The sequence below is a fragment of the Convolutriloba macropyga genome, chromosome 4, assembly GCF_964194025.1.
Source record: "Convolutriloba macropyga chromosome 4, txConMacr16.3, whole genome shotgun sequence".
NCBI classification, from domain to species: domain Eukaryota; kingdom Metazoa; phylum Xenacoelomorpha; order Acoela; family Convolutidae; genus Convolutriloba; species Convolutriloba macropyga.
The window spans coordinates 43,792,894-43,813,441 of NC_134471.1; the positions used below are offsets into that span (position 1 = coordinate 43,792,894).

General features: G+C 34.8%; 2 protein-coding genes across 3 annotated transcripts in view; one reads left to right on the forward strand and one right to left on the reverse strand.

Annotated features, from left to right (window-relative positions):
- Window positions 1–20,548, reverse strand: part of LOC142337695 (uncharacterized) — a 420,762-nt gene that overhangs the window by 243,164 nt on the left and 157,050 nt on the right. The window lies entirely within an intron of this gene.
- LOC142337696 (integrin beta-5-like) overlaps window positions 1–20,548 on the forward strand; it is a 127,146-nt gene that overhangs the window by 73,695 nt on the left and 32,903 nt on the right. For both annotated transcript variants that reach the window (XM_075387139.1, XM_075387140.1), the window contains 2 exons: window positions 5,356–5,517; window positions 7,996–8,193. In XM_075387139.1, coding sequence (XP_075243254.1) covers window positions 5,356–5,517; window positions 7,996–8,193 — 360 coding nt within the window. The remainder of the gene's footprint in view (window positions 1–5,355; window positions 5,518–7,995; window positions 8,194–20,548) is intronic.

A 20,548-nucleotide genomic window follows, 5' to 3' on the forward strand; every position in this document is an offset into this window, starting at 1 on the left:
CAATTTTTTTTAAAATATTTTTGTCATTATTTGAGTTCTTCCAGCCCTGAAGTGCCACAAAACCTCCTATAGGATTTGATTATGGGTTGCTGAAAATTTTCTATTGGCCACCGAATTGTTTTCAACATCTTAATATCAAAATTGCTCCCAGTTTTTTTTATTAAAATTGGAATTTTATTCAACTTTTGAAAGTATGTGATTTTGTTTTTTTCTCCACTCAAGTTCTAGCGAACCTCAACTAGGGTTTGATGACAGGTTACTGCATAATTTTTATTGGCAATGAATGAGTTTTAACTTTTTTATAACACGAATTCTTGCAATGTTATAAAAACATTTTTTGCAAGCTTTTTGAAAATTTTTTAGCAGCGAATTTCTCGGGCACCATGATCCTAGGAACCTCCTCTAGGGTTTGATAATAAGTTACTCCATAGTTTTAGTGGTGATGGATTGCTTGTTGTCATTTTATTATTGTCATTTTCCGAATTTATTGTCATTTTCCAATTATATCGAGCTTTGAGCCAGTGAAACTATTTAAGGCTTGAAATAGGGATACTAGATAGTCTCTGGAGACAATGAAATGGTTCTGAAGATATTAATGGTTCTGACGGTTTTTAGCAAGAATTTGTTAAAATTGGCGAGTTAGTGATCTTTACTGGCCAATAAAACTTTTTAAGTCCTGATGATGGGTTACTTGACAGAACTCCAGAGATTTAAAACTTTTTTTTTGCGAATTTTAGAAAGTTTCTTTTAATCTTGCATCTGTTATTTGAAGCATTTGTCATATTTCTCAGTTTCATCTACCTCTTACTGGATAATAAATCGCTTTCATGGCTTGTGCGTGAGTTGATGATCATACTGAATTGTATCATTTTTGGCCTTCAAGGTAAAAGCTTAGAGTTATAGCAATGATTTTTTTTCTTTAGAATGTTAATAGCCGCGTCAGCAATTCCAGGCGGCTAATATGGCGCTCCTAATTTTTTTTACTTCATCTAACAGATTTTTGTTTTGTCTTACCCTGACTTTTTCAATGACTTCAGTGACTTCTACTGCAGTTAAAATTTGTCTGCGTGACTTCATTTCTGCTTTTAGGTCGATTGCGTGACTTACCTCGCTCAAAAAATTGACTTCTGAACTCACTTATGGAACTTTATTTTGTGAAAATTTTCTAGTTAAAGATCAATAGTTTGCATCTGAGTAGTGCCAAATTTATAGGCCCTAATTCTTGAGTATTAGTCTTGAATTTTGATTTCGAAATTCAATTTTGAAAAAGCTCTTTTAGGTCTTTTTTTACTTATAGACCGTATGTATCATAAAAATGAAAGTAAGTATCTAACCTAAAAAATCTATAGTGTTCTACTAAAGGACTTTTGGTCAATCTGCCTATCTTGTTTCTTTAGTTATTTCAATTCATGGAAGGCCACAAGTGTCTATCGCGGCTATTTTCCGGCAATCGGCCGGCTATGTTTTGATTAGTTTAGTCTCTCAGCCTTTGAGATGTCTCAACCAGTCTTTTTGGCTGAGATTTTTAAATTGCTCTGCGGGTCAGGTACAATAGTTCATTTTTTATTCAATTCTTAGTATTGTATTTCAGAGGACTTGTCCTGCTATGTTTTTTTATTTCATATGAATAAGTTTTTGGTATTACGTGACTTACCTCACTCAAAAATGACTTTGACTCTGAAATTGACCTTTCCCTAATTTAATTCAAAGAGATAAGGTCAAGTGAGTGTGTGTCACTCTAATTGAAGGTTATTTGAGAGCAGCTAACAGAAGCTTCCATAAGTTAGATTTTAAGTCAAAATCTAACATGTCAGCTTTCAATATTTTTTTGGTCTGTTTCTTTTACTATCTTTTGAGACCGCTGATCTACAAAACTACTGCGACTGTTTTCTGACTATCTGCCAGCTTTTTAAAATTTGCTCTACCTTTTGATTGATCACGTATTTTGTTTGAAAAAACCACGATTTTGTCGTTTGACTCGTGACTTACCTCACCCACTGTTTCAACAGAATGGATTTTAAATCCTTTCACGCGATAAAGCCCGGTCATTAAGTCATATTGCATTAGGTTATCAAGATACTTTAGAGCGATTGCTAGCTCAAATTAGTATTATGCATAGTAGCTCTCAGTTTAGAAGCTGAATTACATTTAGTTTTAGAAACGGCACAACGAATTAGAACAATTTTTGGTACGTAGGAAAAATTTGTCATTCTTTTTTTTGCTTCAATCCCGAGGTTCGTCAAGCGCATCAACGTTGCCTCTTTTCCGGAGATTGGCAGCTGTTTTGATTTGAATTTTATTAGGAGCTATAGTGGTAACCTCTAATGACGTTATTTGAAGCCCCCCTTAGTGAATTTAGTTACTCCATCTCTACTAAAGAATGCAGCAATAGATTCGAGCTCCCAGTAGTCGTGCGAGAGCAATTCCGAATTTAGTTTGTTCTGTTTCTTCAAAATTGTTTTGTGCTATGTTTAAAAGCCGCACTCATCTTCTAAGCAGCGAAGCAGGCTGTTATTGCGGTCTCATCTTTTTTACGAACAAAATTTTCGCCTGAGCCAATGTTGACGCTTTTTCGATATTTTGCATAAAATCTTTTTGATTTCTCTGGTCTAGTTTTACTCTTCGCTCATTCTGTTCTAAGTTTTTTTTAAACAGCAGTTGCTAAGCAATGTAATCTAAAATGAGCATTATAATCAAAAACTATATCAAAGTCGAAACGGAATAATCCATTAAAGCCCAATTGTAGATGCCCGCTACTTTAACTTTGTTCTTGTAAGTCATGGTTACCATCTCTGTTGCTTATTTGTGTTGATACTACACTATGTATGCTCTCTACAAGAAGCACGAGTATGTCTAAAATCGGAGTTAAGTCAAAATTGTTCGCATTTTCAAAATGTGTTTGTACATCAATCACTTTTTCCATTTCTTCTGTTTTGTCAATTCTAATCCGGGTTATAGGAATCAATGGCGGCTGTTTTACGGCAATCTGCTCGGTATGTTTTATATTTTTTGATGGGGTCATTTGCTCTGCTGACTATCAACTTACTTTTGTACAAATTTTTCAAATCAGTTTGTAATTAATAAGTTTTTTGTTTATTTTTTGGCCTTTGATTCAAGATTTGACTTGCTGTTCTTTGCAAAAAAAAAATATTTTGATTGTAATCGTGCGCTGTATTTTTCTTAAGATCTGTTTACGATTTTTTTAGTTTTTCATGTCAATGAGATGTCAAATTGCAGTAGTGATTTTAGTCTTGCTGGAGTAATGAATTGAGCGAAAACGCGAGTAGCGTAAAGCGTTAAGATAATTCAGACAACTGATTTGAGACTCAATGAGCAGACAAGGGTTTTGATCTTTTATCATATCCGTTTGCATGAAATATTTGGGTTTATGAGTTTCTCATTTTTGTTGATTGTTTCATTGAGTGGTGACTTTGAAGCGTAAATGACAAATCTCTGTGGTTTGCTCATTAGGCATGAATGAAATTAGTGTGATCATTTTGGTTCATAGCTATTGATTTTTATGACAGTTGTTTTCATAAGTTTTTGTGAATTTTCGGTTTTGACCGAATCTGTGGTTCTTTTTGTTGTACTGACACTAACTGTTATTAATGAGTGTTCTGTTTTCTCTGATGCCGCATACATCAAACTAGCTACTGATTTCAATTCATAGATATTGGTTTTTATGAGTTCAGCATTACTTAGAACCAGAATATTTCAGTTTTGTACATAAATGTTGCTTCTGTTGATGATTTGTTGTTTAGGCTCAATATTAACAGGTCTTAACAGCTTTCTAACAAGCCATAAGGGAATCTTTTTGTGTTTCAGTTGATAGCTAAAGCTTTTTTTTACTTCAATTCTATTCCATAAAATGATAATGTGTCCAAGCGTAAAATTTTGGTCATTTTCTCGACTTTTGACCTTTGCTTTTTTGTAATTCTGTCTTTAAGTAATTAATGATAACTCTGTTCGGCTGTTTATTGAGATATTAATTCTTTTTTAATTTTTCCGTTTTTTTCGATGCTTTTTCTCACTATCACTGTTTGCTTTACTACAGTTTGTGTTTTTGAGATTTGACTTATTTTTCATTTTCTGGTTGCCTGTTATTCCTTATTTTTTATGACAAACCTTATCTGGCGAGGCTCATGATAAGGCAGGTTTAAATGTGTTCAGTGGTTTTCATGGTAGAACTAACAATTTTCATGACTTGTTTTCACAAAATTTAAGTGAGTTTTTGATTTTTGTGCGGGTTTTGTCCTTTCACTGAGTCTCAATAATGCGAGGTCTCATTGGCTATACATGCCTTGCAATGGCAAATAGTTTGATATAGTTTTAATAAGGATTTCAATACGTTTAATGACTCTTACTACGTCAGTTTCAAAGACACCCGAAGTTCAGCCTCCCACCTTGTTGGTTGTCTTTGATTTTCAGCCTCCCACCTTGCCCACTTCAAGAATTGGCAAATGCATTTTGGGGACGCGTATCTTGAACGAAAATTAAGATGTTGCTTTTGGATTCCATGATTTTGACTTTATGATTTTCTAAAATAAGAGGAATGAAAATTATTTTTTGAGAATTTTTTTCTTTGATCTTCTTTCGAGATTTGCTCCTCTGATGTGATAGCTATTCAATCGATATTCAGTGGATTTTGTGTTCAGGACTTGCCAGGCTATTTTTTTTAATTCGTTCTGATTCGAATTTTGAATTAATTCAGCGAATCTACGCGAATGCTTTCAAGGTCAAAACGCGAAATCAAAGAAATGGGATAAACCAATAAAGCCCGGGCACTGAGACTTAATGTTTAAAGACCTATTGCATTAAGTTATCAAAGTTCCTGGGAGTATACTGCTTACTGGTATTAGTATTAATTTTTTTGTGCTCCAATTTGGAGGCTGAATTCACCGTAATTAAAGAATCTTATGAAACTGCAGACGAAATTAGAAGACCTTTATTAATTTAGTCCTTTATACGCGACCTCATTCACGTATTTAGCAGTCACCCTTTATCTGAATTGGGTGATCATATATGGTATACCATATTTCTAAGTTTTTTAAACAATTTGTTTAGGTGTCTTGCGGTTACTCTAAGATCTTTTACGATCGAAGGACTCTTATATAAAGGCTTCAAGGATAATTAAGACGTCGTTATCAAAATGAAACCAGCAAATTTCGTTGACTCAGTCAATTCAGTGCTGTAGCTGATGCTATCTATATTATATGGCCCAAAATTGTGTGGTCCAACAAACAAAAACAAGCCTGGCATAATTTTTCGCTATTTCTGACATCCTCGATATTTAACCTAGTGGCAATCTATTAATAGTGTTTTCGCTCTCATGATAGGTTGTTGTTTTTGTTGTAGGCAACAGTGTATGTAGTGGTAATGGGTACGTGGAGTGTGGAGGGTGTGTGTGCAACAGTGGCTTCACAGGAGATGACTGTCAGTGCTCAGAGAGTGTCCCTCTCAACATGTCACTCTGCCAGTCACCCTCCATTGGAGTCTCTCTCCCCTGTTCAGACAGAGGCAAGTTACTACCTTACATTACACCACTGTTCCAAATTAGTTTGGTAAAGATCAAAGTTAAATTGATTATTCTACGATCCATTTTAAAGTGCCCGAATAGAAAGTTTCTCATACATAATTTTCTCATGAAACAGACCAGAAGGATGGTTTAAATTTTATGCTCACCTCCCTCTATTTGATCGCCATCAAGTAGAATTACTTCTCATTTCACTTGCCTGTTTAGGTCAGACCAAAATTTTTAGGTCTAAGCAAAATTTTACGAATGTGGATGTTGAACTCACAAGATATCCACTTTTGAATATCATATTTGCATGATGTAACTATTTCATGTAAATTTGTAGGTTGTAAACTATCTATCAAAAATAAAAACCCAAACCTTTCAAAGCTTAATTGCAAAGTTTGCTGAAACTGCTGAGGTACAACTGACATGGTATGCATTAATTGTAATGACAAATTCCACATGCAAATCTTCGGTGAATGATCTTGGTATAGTTATTAATTGCTCTCAAACGAAGTTTGTAGCCATTATATTAGTCCTGTCGGTCTTTTTTTATTCGATTTTTCGCTTGACCGATTTTTTGTCTGACGCTTTTGACTTTTCGTCCTCAAAAACAGGATAAACAGGTAGCGCCCAGCGGGCATTAAGTGCTCTTAGAGCCTTTCAGCTCTGTTTCAGCTCAAACTGTTTTGGAGACTTATACTTACTGGTGTGAACGGCGGTTCTTAGAGGTTGAGACCCCCCCCCCCCCCTGTTGACCCTCACCCCCACTATTGCCTCCACCCCCACCGCGCTGTTGCCCCCCCCCCCAACCCAGTGTTGCCCCCACAATCAGCCCCCGGTGCACTCCCCCCCCCCCCCCCCGTGGCTAGCTACTGACGAAGCCAACCGCTCCCCGGTCGTTTGAGAGCAATTCGCTCGACGTTAGTCGGTCATGTTTACTAAATTTGAAATGGGACAGTCATGTCAATCAGCGGCTATCGAAGGCACAACAAAAGCTTTTTTCTTGAAGAGAAACGTTCCCTTTTCTACAAATACGAGAGTAAAAGTAAGTTTATACAAAAGTTACATTTTATCAATTTTCCTGTACGCGTCAAATTTATGGTCCTCGAATTGACCAAACTGCAGAAAACTAGAAAAGATGCAAAGACGAGCGCTCAAATGGGCTTTGAATAAGAAATTTTTTACAGATAGTGACTACAATCAGTGCCTCATATACAACAATTTGTTGCCAATCAGTTTTCTTTTGGTTCGAAATGATCTTCTTATGCTGAATAAAATTTACAACTATGATACTGCCCTTAAGTTTGATGATTATTGGAAAGTTTTCAAGGGACCACGCAGTAACCGTTCTGCAGTAAAACAATTTTTGAGGACACATTTTAATCGGACAAAATCAGTCAAATTGGAAGACTATTTTGTCTTGAGAGTTGTGAAATATGCAAATGTTCTCACCCAGCGAAATGACATCTCAACTTTTGACTGGACATGTCCAACAGTGTTATTTTGAAAACAGCTGAACTCTCTGTTGAAATTAAAGGCTGTGAACTTTATATACTATCAGTATCCTGTTAGTTGGTCCTATTTTTGTAATTAATTAACTATGTGATTCCCGCATCGCGGGTACCAAGTCAATTTAATAATAATAATAATACTAATGATAATAATAATTAGGCCTATGCGAACCATGTCATTTTACGACTCAAACAGGAGTATTGGTATTCTACAGCTTTTTTAAAGTGCTGAGGCAAGTTTGTTCATGACTTGAATTTTGTTTTTTTTTCCTATTCGATCATTAACCTCCGTCTAACAGTAGCTAAATTTGTAACGTCTAGTAATTAGGAACTGCTGGTAATATTCAAGATGGTCATTTTGAAAAATTTTTGTTCTCATTTAAGTCCCTTTTTTATGATTGAAACTACAGAGTCAGGGGGGTCTGTAGTTTCGATCAGAAGGAGGGACATATATGGGACCAAAACCTCTTAAAATGACCTTTACCTTGTATATTACGTTTTCGTAATATTCAAGATGAATTTCGTTTTGCGTGATCTAAATTTCCCTCTCATTCACAAGTGTCAGCAGCTGAACTCAAGTGGGGTCACTTCACTACTACACGTCAAATGAAAAATGCGCCGATATCTGAGTAATTTTTGTCACTTTTATTTTAATTAGTGGTTACAGTGGTATATACTGATCTTGAATGACGTTATTCGAAGCCCCTTTTAGTGAATTTATTTACTCCCCGACTAAAGCAGGCTGCAATATATTCGAGCTCCCACTAGTAGTTTGAGAGCAATTCTTCCGGCGTTAGTCGGTTATGGTCATCAATGCAGAAAAATGAATCAGTGAAAGGAAGTGTTGTTTGAGAGGGAACAGCGTTTAATCTACTTTCTTTTGTATCTACTGTGCTTTAGTATCTTCATTAAAAACTATGTTTGAATCCCCGCAGATCAAGGCACGAATAACGTTTGATTCTGCAGGTACGTGTGGGTGCGACGGGTGCAAGTGTCTCATTCCCCCTCTGGGCGATGACATTGTTGCGAGTCTGCGTGGATTCAATCCCAGAGTGTTCGGAGAATTCTGCCAGTGTGACAACTGGAGCTGCAGGAAGGCCAGTGACAATGGACTTGTATGTGGGGGACCAGAAAGGGGAAGATGTACTGGCTGCGATGATAACGGTTAGACACTGGAGAAAACTTAACTTTCGTGTCATTTTTGAATAACTTGCACACTTTAGAGGTTGAAAGTGTGAGCAAATTCGACATTAAGTAAACTACGCATAACCTGAAGACGCGCTACATGTTCAAAAGTACATTTTGCTTAAATGTTTAAACTTTAAGGAACAGGAAACACTAAGATAACGGCTTATGAAGTTAGAGAGAAATAACAGAGAACGGCAAAATAAAGTTAATAACTAGATCTAGGACTGTTCGTGTAGCAAACTAGGCTTGAAAGTTAAGAAACTAATTCGAATCATGCACTCGTCCATTAAGTGAATGTTTCGTTTTGCCTAATTTTTAAGAGGAGTATTGCGATTCTACAGGTTTTTACGACTCGAAAAGGAGTATTGAGATTATACAGGTTTTTTACGACTCGAAAAGGAGTGTTGGGATTCCACAGGTTTTTTTTAGCTGACACAAATTTGTTCATGACTTGAACTTTTGTTTTAGAACGTTGACTTCTGGTTCCGAACATTGAACAGTAGCTTAGTGTCTATTGTATAGTAATTAGGAACTGATGTTAATATACAAGGTGAAACGCTCATTTTGAGAATTGTGTAGCAAAATAGGCTTGAAAGTTAGGACACTAGTTGGACTCAAGACTACATAAGTATGAACAAACAAAAACTAATTCGAACATTGCTGAAGGGCATCGAAGGCTAAAAAAGAAAAACTTGATTTTTTGAGAGAGCTGATTGACAAAAAATTGATTAATTGCTCTGAGACAAAGTTTGTAGCATTTTACAACAGTCCTGTGGTCTTTTTGTGACTCGAAGTGGAGTTTTGAGATTCTACAGTTTTTACGAGTCGAAGAGGATTGTTGGAATTCTTCAGTTTTTTTAGCTGACGCAAGTTTGTTCATGATTTGAACTTTTGACTTTTGTTTTCGAACATTGACTTTGTTTTATAACGTTGATTTCTGAATTCGAACATTGAACAGTAGCTTATTGTCTATTGTATAGTAATTAGGAACTGATGTTAATATACAAGGTGAAACGCTCATTTTGAGAATTGTGTAGCAAAATAGGCGTGAAAGTTAGGACACTAGTTGGACTCAAGCATACATAAGTATGAACAAACACAAACTAATTCGAAATTTGCTGAAGGGCATCGAAGGCTAAAAAGAAAACCTTAATTTTTCGAGAGAGCTGATTGACAAAAAATTGATTAATTGCTCTGAGACAAAGTTTGTAGCATTTTACAACAGTCCTGTGGTCTTTTTGTGACTCGAAGTGGAGTTTTGAGATTCTACAGTTTTTACGAGTCGAAGAGGATTGTTGGAATTCTTCAGTTTTTTTAGCTGACGCAAGTTTGTTCATGATTTGAACTTTTGACTTTTGTTTTCGAACATTGACTTTGTTTTATAACGTTGATTTCTGAATTCGAACATTGAACAGTAGCTTATTGTCTATTGTATAGTAATTAGGAACTGATGTTAATATACAAGGTGAAACGCTCATTTTGAGAATTGTGTAGCAAAATAGGCGTGAAAGTTAGGACACTAGTTGGACTCAAGCATACATAAGTATGAACAAACACAAACTAATTCGAACTTTGCTGAAGGGCATCGAAGGCTAAAAAAGAAAAACTTGATTTTTTGAGAGAGCTGAATGACAAAACATTGATTAATTTCTCTCAAACAAAATTTGTAGCAATTTACAACAGTCCTGTGGTCTTTTTCGACTCGAAGAGGAGTAGTGATATTACAGGTTTTTAAGACTCGAACAGGAGTATTGAAATTCTACAGGTTGTTACAACTCCGAGAGGAGTTTTGAAATTCTGCAGTTATTTTACGACTCGAAGAGGATTGTTGAGATTCTACAGTTTTTTTAGATGACGCAAGTTTTTTTATGACTTGAACTTTTAAACTTTTGTTTTCGAACATTGACTTTGTTTTAGAACGTTGACTTCCGACTCCTAACATTGTACAGTAGCTTATTGTCTGAAACGCTTATTTTGAGAATTGTGTAGCAAAACAGGCTTGAAAGTTAGGACACTAGTTCGACTCAAGCATACATAATTATTTTAAAAAACTCAAATTAATATGCACTTTGCTGAAGGGCATCAAAGGCAAAAAAGAAAACCTTAATTTTTTGAGAGAGCTCAATGACAAAAAATTAATTAATTGCTCTGAGACAAAGTTTGTAGCATTTTACAACAGTCCTGTGGTATTTTTGCGACTCGAAGCGGAGTTTTGAGACTCTAGTTTTTTACGAGTCGAAGAGGATTGTTGGGATTCTACAGTTTTTTTAGATGACGCAAGTTTTTCATGACTTGAACTTTTAAACTTTTGTTTTCGAACATTGACTTTGTTCTAGAACGTGGACTTCTGACTCCTAAAATTGAACAGTAGCTTATTGTCTGAAACGCTTATTTTGAGAATTGTGTAGTAAAACAGGCTTGAAAGTTAGGACACTAGTTTGACTCAAGCATACATAATTATTTAAAAAAACTCAAATATGCACTTTGCTGAAGGGCATCAAAGGCAAAAAAGAAAACCTTAATTTTTTGAGAGAGCTCAATGACAAAAAATTAATTAATTGCTCTGAGACAAAGTTTGTAGCATTTTACAACAGTCCTGTGGTATTTTTGCGACTCGAAGCGGAGTTTTGAGACTCTAGTTTTTTACGAGTCGAAGAGGATTGTTGGGATTCTACAGTTTTTTTAGATGACGCAAGTTTTTCATGACTTGAACTTTTAAACTTTTGTTTTCGAACATTGACTTTGTTCTAGAACGTTGACTTCTGACTCCTAAAATTGAACAGTAGCTTATTGTCTGAAACGCTTATTTTGAGAATTGTGTAGCAAAACAGGCTTGAAAGTTAGGACACTAGTTCGACTCAAGCATACATAATTATTTTAAAAAACTCAAATTAATATGCACTTTGCTGAAGGGCATCAAAGGCAAAAAAGAAAACCTTAATTTTTTGAGAGAGCTCAATGACAAAAAATTAATTAATTGCTCTGAGACAAAGTTTGTAGCATTTTACAACAGTCCTGTGGTATTTTTGCGACTCGAAGCGGAGTTTTGAGACTCTAGTTTTTTACGAGTCGAAGAGGATTGTTGGGATTCTACAGTTTTTTTAGATGACGCAAGTTTTTCATGACTTGAACTTTTAAACTTTTGTTTTCGAACATTGACTTTGTTCTAGAACGTTGACTTCTGACTCCTAAAATTGAACAGTAGCTTATTGTCTGAAACGCTTATTTTGAGAATTGTGTAGCAAAACAGGCTTGAAAGTTAGGACACTAGTTGGACTCAAGACTACATAAGTATGAACAAACAAAAACTAATTCGAACATTGCTGAAGGGCATCGAAGGCTAAAAAAGAAAAACTTGATTTTTTGAGAGAGCTGATTGACAAAAAATTGATTAATTGCTCTGAGACAAAGTTTGTAGCATTTTACAACAGTCCTGTGGTCTTTTTGTGACTCGAAGTGGAGTTTTGAGATTCTACAGTTTTTACGAGTCGAAGAGGATTGTTGGAATTCTTCAGTTTTTTTAGCTGACGCAAGTTTGTTCATGATTTGAACTTTTGACTTTTGTTTTCGAACATTGACTTTGTTTTATAACGTTGATTTCTGAATTCGAACATTGAACAGTAGCTTATTGTCTATTGTATAGTAATTAGGAACTGATGTTAATATACAAGGTGAAACGCTCATTTTGAGAATTGTGTAGCAAAATAGGCGTGAAAGTTAGGACACTAGTTGGACTCAAGACTACATAAGTATGAACAAACAAAAACTAATTCGAACATTGCTGAAGGGCATCGAAGGCTAAAAAAGAAAAACTTGATTTTTTGAGAGAGCTGATAGACAAAAAATTGATTAATTGCTCTGAGACAAAGTTTGTAGCATTTTACAACAGTCCTGTGGTCTTTTTGTGACTCGAAGTGGAGTTTTGAGATTCTACAGTTTTTACGAGTCGAAGAGGATTGTTGGAATTCTTCAGTTTTTTTAGCTGACGCAAGTTTGTTCATGATTTGAACTTTTGACTTTTGTTTTCGAACATTGACTTTGTTTTATAACGTTGATTTCTGAATTCGAACATTGAACAGTAGCTTATTGTCTATTGTATAGTAATTAGGAACTGATGTTAATATACAAGGTGAAACGCTCATTTTGAGAATTGTGTAGCAAAATAGGCGTGAAAGTTAGGACACTAGTTGGACTCAAGCATACATAAGTATGAACAAACACAAACTAATTCGAAATTTGCTGAAGGGCATCGAAGGCTAAAAAGAAAACCTTAATTTTTCGAGAGAGCTGATTGACAAAAAATTGATTAATTGCTCTGAGACAAAGTTTGTAGCATTTTACAACAGTCCTGTGGTCTTTTTGTGACTCGAAGTGGAGTTTTGAGATTCTACAGTTTTTACGAGTCGAAGAGGATTGTTGGAATTCTTCAGTTTTTTTAGCTGACGCAAGTTTGTTCATGATTTGAACTTTTGACTTTTGTTTTCGAACATTGACTTTGTTTTATAACGTTGATTTCTGAATTCGAACATTGAACAGTAGCTTATTGTCTATTGTATAGTAATTAGGAACTGATGTTAATATACAAGGTGAAACGCTCATTTTGAGAATTGTGTAGCAAAATAGGCGTGAAAGTTAGGACACTAGTTGGACTCAAGCATACATAAGTATGAACAAACACAAACTAATTCGAACTTTGCTGAAGGGCATCGAAGGCTAAAAAAGGAAAACTTGATTTTTTGAGAGAGCTGAATGACAAAACATTGATTAATTTCTCTCAAACAAAATTTGTAGCAATTTACAACAGTCCTGTGGTCTTTTTCGACTCGAAGAGGAGTAGTGATATTACAGGTTTTTAAGACTCGAACAGGAGTATTGAAATTCTACAGGTTGTTACAACTCCGAGAGGAGTTTTGAAATTCTGCAGTTATTTTACGACTCGAAGAGGATTGTTGAGATTCTACAGTTTTTTTAGATGACGCAAGTTTTTTTATGACTTGAACTCTTAAACTTTTGTTTTCGAACATTGACTTTGTTTTAGAACGTTGACTTCCGACTCCTAACATTGTACAGTAGCTTATTGTCTGAAACGCTTATTTTGAGAATTGTGTAGCAAAACAGGCTTGAAAGTTAGGACACTAGTTCGACTCAAGACTACATAAGTATGAACAAACAAAAACTAATTCGAACATTGCTGAAGGGCATCGAAGGCTAAAAAAGAAAAACTTGATTTTTTGAGAGAGCTGATTGACAAAAAATTGATTAATTGCTCTGAGACAAAGTTTGTAGCATTTTACAACAGTCCTGTGGTCTTTTTGTGACTCGAAGTGGAGTTTTGAGATTCTACAGTTTTTACGAGTCGAAGAGGATTGTTGGAATTCTTCAGTTTTTTTAGCTGACGCAAGTTTGTTCATGATTTGAACTTTTGACTTTTGTTTTCGAACATTGACTTTGTTTTATAACGTTGATTTCTGAATTCGAACATTGAACAGTAGCTTATTGTCTATTGTATAGTAATTAGGAACTGATGTTAATATACAAGGTGAAACGCTCATTTTGAGAATTGTGTAGCAAAATAGGCGTGAAAGTTAGGACACTAGTTGGACTCAAGACTACATAAGTATGAACAAACAAAAACTAATTCGAACATTGCTGAAGGGCATCGAAGGCTAAAAAAGAAAAACTTGATTTTTTGAGAGAGCTGATTGACAAAAAATTGATTAATTGCTCTGAGACAAAGTTTGTAGCATTTTACAACAGTCCTGTGGTCTTTTTGTGACTCGAAGTGGAGTTTTGAGATTCTACAGTTTTTACGAGTCGAAGAGGATTGTTGGAATTCTTCAGTTTTTTTAGCTGACGCAAGTTTGTTCATGATTTGAACTTTTGACTTTTGTTTTCGAACATTGACTTTGTTTTATAACGTTGATTTCTGAATTCGAACATTGAACAGTAGCTTATTGTCTATTGTATAGTAATTAGGAACTGATGTTAATATACAAGGTGAAACGCTCATTTTGAGAATTGTGTAGCAAAATAGGCGTGAAAGTTAGGACACTAGTTGGACTCAAGCATACATAAGTATGAACAAACACAAACTAATTCGAAATTTGCTGAAGGGCATCGAAGGCTAAAAAGAAAACCTTAATTTTTCGAGAGAGCTGATTGACAAAAAATTGATTAATTGCTCTGAGACAAAGTTTGTAGCATTTTACAACAGTCCTGTGGTCTTTTTGTGACTCGAAGTGGAGTTTTGAGATTCTACAGTTTTTACGAGTCGAAGAGGATTGTTGGAATTCTTCAGTTTTTTTAGCTGACGCAAGTTTGTTCATGATTTGAACTTTTGACTTTTGTTTTCGAACATTGACTTTGTTTTATAACGTTGATTTCTGAATTCGAACATTGAACAGTAGCTTATTGTCTATTGTATAGTAATTAGGAACTGATGTTAATATACAAGGTGAAACGCTCATTTTGAGAATTGTGTAGCAAAATAGGCGTGAAAGTTAGGACACTAGTTGGACTCAAGCATACATAAGTATGAACAAACACAAACTAATTCGAACTTTGCTGAAGGGCATCGAAGGCTAAAAAAGAAAAACTTGATTTTTTGAGAGAGCTGAATGACAAAACATTGATTAATTTCTCTCAAACAAAATTTGTAGCAATTTACAACAGTCCTGTGGTCTTTTTCGACTCGAAGAGGAGTAGTGATATTACAGGTTTTTAAGACTCGAACAGGAGTATTGAAATTCTACAGGTTGTTACAACTCCGAGAGGAGTTTTGAAATTCTGCAGTTATTTTACGACTCGAAGAGGATTGTTGAGATTCTACAGTTTTTTTAGATGACGCAAGTTTTTTTATGACTTGAACTTTTAAACTTTTGTTTTCGAACATTGACTTTGTTTTAGAACGTTGACTTCCGACTCCTAACATTGTACAGTAGCTTATTGTCTGAAACGCTTATTTTGAGAATTGTGTAGCAAAACAGGCTTGAAAGTTAGGACACTAGTTCGACTCAAGCATACATAATTATTTTAAAAAACTCAAATTAATATGCACTTTGCTGAAGGGCATCAAAGGCAAAAAAGAAAACCTTAATTTTTTGAGAGAGCTCAATGACAAAAAATTAATTAATTGCTCTGAGACAAAGTTTGTAGCATTTTACAACAGTCCTGTGGTATTTTTGCGACTCGAAGCGGAGTTTTGAGACTCTAGTTTTTTACGAGTCGAAGAGGATTGTTGGGATTCTACAGTTTTTTTAGATGACGCAAGTTTTTCATGACTTGAACTTTTAAACTTTTGTTTTCGAACATTGACTTTGTTCTAGAACGTGGACTTCTGACTCCTAAAATTGAACAGTAGCTTATTGTCTGAAACGCTTATTTTGAGAATTGTGTAGTAAAACAGGCTTGAAAGTTAGGACACTAGTTTGACTCAAGCATACATAATTATTTAAAAAAACTCAAATTAATATGCACTTTGCTGAAGGGCATCAAAGGCAAAAAAGAAAACCTTAATTTTTTGAGAGAGCTCAATGACAAAAAATTAATTAATTGCTCTGAGACAAAGTTTTTAGCATTTTACAACAGTCCTGTGGTATTTTTGCGACTCGAAGCGGAGTTTTGAGACTCTAGTTTTTTACGAGTCGAAGAGGATTGTTGGGATTCTACAGTTTTTTTAGATGACGCAAGTTTTTCATGACTTGAACTTTTAAACTTTTGTTTTCGAACATTGACTTTGTTCTAGAACGTTGACTTCTGACTCCTAAAATTGAACAGTAGCTTATTGTCTGAAACGCTTATTTTGAGAATTGTGTAGCAAAACAGGCTTGAAAGTTAGGACACTAGTTCGACTCAAGCATACATAATTATTTTAAAAAACTCAAATTAATATGCACTTTGCTGAAGGGCATCAAAGGCAAAAAAGAAAACCTTAATTTTTTGAGAGAGCTCAATGACAAAAAATTAATTAATTGCTCTGAGACAAAGTTTGTAGCATTTTACAACAGTCCTGTGGTATTTTTGCGACTCGAAGCGGAGTTTTGAGACTCTAGTTTTTTACGAGTCGAAGAGGATTGTTGGGATTCTACAGTTTTTTTTAGATGACGCAAGTTTTTCATGACTTGAACTTTTAAACTTTTGTTTTCGAACATTGACTTTGTTCTAGAACGTGGACTTCTGACTCCTAAAATTGAACAGTAGCTTATTGTCTGAAACGCTTATTTTGAGAATTGTGTAGCAAAACAGGCTTGAAAGTTAGGACACTAGTTCGACTCAAGCATACATAATTATTTAAAAAAACTCAAATTAATATGCACTTTGCTGAAGGGCATCAAAGGCAAAAAAGAAAACCTTAATTTTTTGAGAGAGCTGATTGACAAAAAATTGATTAATTGCTCTGAGGCAAAGTTTGTAGCATTTTACAACATTCCTGTGGTCTGTTTGCGACTCGAGGTGGAGTTTTGAGATTCTACAGTTTTTACGAGTCGAAGAGGATTGTTGGAATTCTACAGTTTTTTTAGATGACGCAAGTTTTTCATGACTTGAACTTTTAAACTTTTGTTTTCGAACATTGACTTTGTTTTAGAACGTTGACTTCTGACTCCTAACATTGAACAGTAGCTTATTGTCTGAAACGCTTATTTTGAGAATTGTGTAGCAAAACAGGCTTGAAAGTTAGGACACTAGTTCGACTCAAGCATACATAATTATTTTAAAAAACTCAAATTAATATGCACTTTGCTGAAGGGCATCAAAGGCAAAAAAGAAAACCTTAATTTTTTGAGAGAGCTCAATGACAAAAAATTAATTAATTGCTCTGAGACAAAGTTTGTAGCATTTTACAACAGTCCTGTGGTATTTTTGCGACTCGAAGCGGAGTTTTGAGACTCTAGTTTTTTACGAGTCGAAGAGGATTGTTGGGATTCTACAGTTTTTTTTAGATGACGCAAGTTTTTCATGACTTGAACTTTTAAACTTTTGTTTTCGAACATTGACTTTGTTCTAGAACGTGGACTTCTGACTCCTAAAATTGAACAGTAGCTTATTGTCTGAAACGCTTATTTTGAGAATTGTGTAGCAAAACAGGCTTGAAAGTTAGGACACTAGTTCGACTCAAGCATACATAATTATTTAAAAAAACTCAAATTAATATGCACTTTGCTGAAGGGCATCAAAGGCAAAAAAGAAAACCTTAATTTTTTGAGAGAGCTCAATGACAAAAAATTAATTAATTGCTCTGAGACAAAGTTTGTAGCATTTTACAGCAGTCCTGTGGTATTTTTGCGACTCGAAGCGGAGTTTTGAGACTCTAGTTTTTTACGAGTCGAAGAGGATTGTTGGGATTCTACAGTTTTTTTAGATGACGCAAGTTTTTCATGACTTGAACTTTTAAACTTTTGTTTTCGAACATTGACTTTGTTCTAGAACGTTGACTTCTGACTCCTAAAGTTGAACAGTAGCTTATTGTCTGAAACGCTTATTTTGAGAATTGTGTAGCAAAACAGGCTTGAAGTTAGGACACTAGTTCGACTCAAGCTTACATAATTATTTAAAAAACTCAATAAATATGCACTTTGCTGAAGGGCATGAAAGGCTAAAAAGAAAACCTTATTTTTTTGAGAGAGCTCAATGACAAAAAATTAAATAATTGCTCTGAGACAATGTTTGTAGCATTTTACAACAGTCCTGTGGTCTTTTTGCGACTCGAAGTGGAGTTTCGAGATTCTACAGTTTTTTACGAGTCGAAGAGGATTGTTGGGATTCTACAGTTTTTTTAGATGACGCAAGTTTTTCATGACTTGAACTTTTAAACTTTTGTTTTCGAACATTGACTTTGTTCTAGAACGTGGACTTCTGACTCCTAAAATTGAACAGTAGCTTATTGTCTGAAACGCTTATTTTGAGAATTGTGTAGCAAAACAGGCTTGAAAGTTAGGACACTAGTTCGACTCAAGCATACATAATTATTTAAAAAAACTCAAATTAATATGCACTTTGCTGAAGGGCATCAAAGGCAAAAAAGAAAACCTTAATTTTTTGAGAGAGCTCAATGACAAAAAATTAATTAATTGCTCTGAGACAAAGTTTGTAGCATTTTACAGCAGTCCTGTGGTATTTTTGCGACTCGAAGCGGAGTTTTGAGACTCTAGTTTTTTACGAGTCGAAGAGGATTGTTGGGATTCTACAGTTTTTTTAGATGACGCAAGTTTTTCATGACTTGAACTTTTAAACTTTTGTTTTCGAACATTGACTTTGTTCTAGAACGTTGACTTCTGACTCCTAAAGTTGAACAGTAGCTTATTGTCTGAAACGCTTATTTTGAGAATTGTGTAGCAAAACAGGCTTGAAGTTAGGACACTAGTTCGACTCAAGCTTACATAATTATTTAAAAAACTCAATAAATATGCACTTTGCTGAAGGGCATGAAAGGCTAAAAAGAAAACCTTATTTTTTTGAGAGAGCTCAATGACAAAAAATTAAATAATTGCTCTGAGACAATGTTTGTAGCATTTTACAACAGTCCTGTGGTCTTTTTGCGACTCGAAGTGGAGTTTCGAGATTCTACAGTTTTTTACGAGTCGAAGAGGATTGTTGGGATTCTACAGTTTTTTTAGATGACGCAAGTTTTTCATGACTTGAACTTTTAAACTTTTGTTTTCGAACATTGACTTTGTTCTAGAACGTGGACTTCTGACTCCTAAAATTGAACAGTAGCTTATTGTCTGAAACGCTTATTTTGAGAATTGTGTAGCAAAACAGGCTTGAAGTTAGGACACTAGTTCGACTCAAGCTTACATAATTATTTAAAAAACTCAATAAATATGCACTTTGCTGAAGGGCATGAAAGGCTAAAAAGAAAACCTTATTTTTTTGAGAGAGCTCAATGACAAAAAATTAAATAATTGCTCTGAGACAATGTTTGTAGCATTTTACAACAGTCCTGTGGTCTTTTTGCGACTCGAAGTGGAGTTTCGAGATTCTACAGTTTTTTACGAGTCGAAGAGGATTGTTGGGATTCTACAGTTTTTTTAGATGACGCAAGTTTTTCATGACTTGAACTTTTAAACTTTTGTTTTCGAACATTGACTTTGTTCTAGAACGTGGACTTCTGACTCCTAAAATTGAACAGTAGCTTATTGTCTGAAACGCTTATTTTGAGAATTGTGTAGCAAAACAGGCTTGAAGTTAGGACACTAGTTCGACTCAAGCTTACATAATTATTTAAAAAAACTTAAAATAATATGCACTTTGCTGAAGGGCATCAAAGGCTAAAAAGAAAACCTTAATTTTTTGAGAGAGCTCAATGACAAAAAATTAATTAATTGCTCTGAGACAAAGTTTGTAGCATTTTACAACAATCCTGTTGTATTTTTGCGACTCGAAGTGGAGTTTTGAGATTCTACAGTTTTTTACGAGTCGAAGAGGATTGTTGGGATTCTACAGTTTTTTTAGATGACGCAAGTTTTCAATTACTTGAACTTTTAAACTTTTGTTTTCGAACATTGACTTTGTTCTAGAACGTGGACTTCTGACTCCTAAAATTGAACAGTAGCTTATTGTCTGAAACGCTTATTTTGAGAATTGTGTAGCAAAACAGGCTTGAAAGTTAGGACACTAGTTCGACTCAAGCATACATGATTATTTAAAAAAACTCAAATTAATATGCACTTTGCTGGAGGGCACCAAAGGCTAAAAAGAAAACCTTAATTTTTCGAGAGAGCTGATTGACAAAAAAATTGATTAATTGCTCTCAGGCAAAGTTTGTAGCATTTTACAACAGTCCTATGGTCTTTTTGCGACTCGAAGTGGAGTTTCGAGATTCTACAGTTTTTTACGAGTCGAAGAGGATTGTTGGGATTCTACAGTTTTTTTAGATGACGCAAGTTTTTCATGACTTGAACCTTTAAACTTTTGTTTTCGAACTTTGACTTTGTCTTAGAACGTTGACTTCTGACTCTTAACATTGAACAGTAGCTTATTGTCTGAAACGCTTATTTTGAGAATTGTGTAGCAAAACAGGCGTGAAAGTTAGGACACTAGATCGACTCAAGCATGCATAATTATTAAAAAAAAAACTCAAATTAATATGCTCTTTGCTGAAGGTCATCGAAGGCTAAAATGAAAACCTTAATTTTTTGAGAGAGCTCAATGACAAAAAATTAAATAATTGCTCTGAGACAAAGTTTGTAGCATTTTACAACAGTCCTGTGGTCTTTTTGCGACTCGAAGTGGAATTTCGAGATTCTACAGTTTTTTACGAGTCGAAGAGGATTGTTGGGATTCTACAGTTTTTTTAGATGACGCAAGTTTTTCATTACTTGAACTTTTAAAC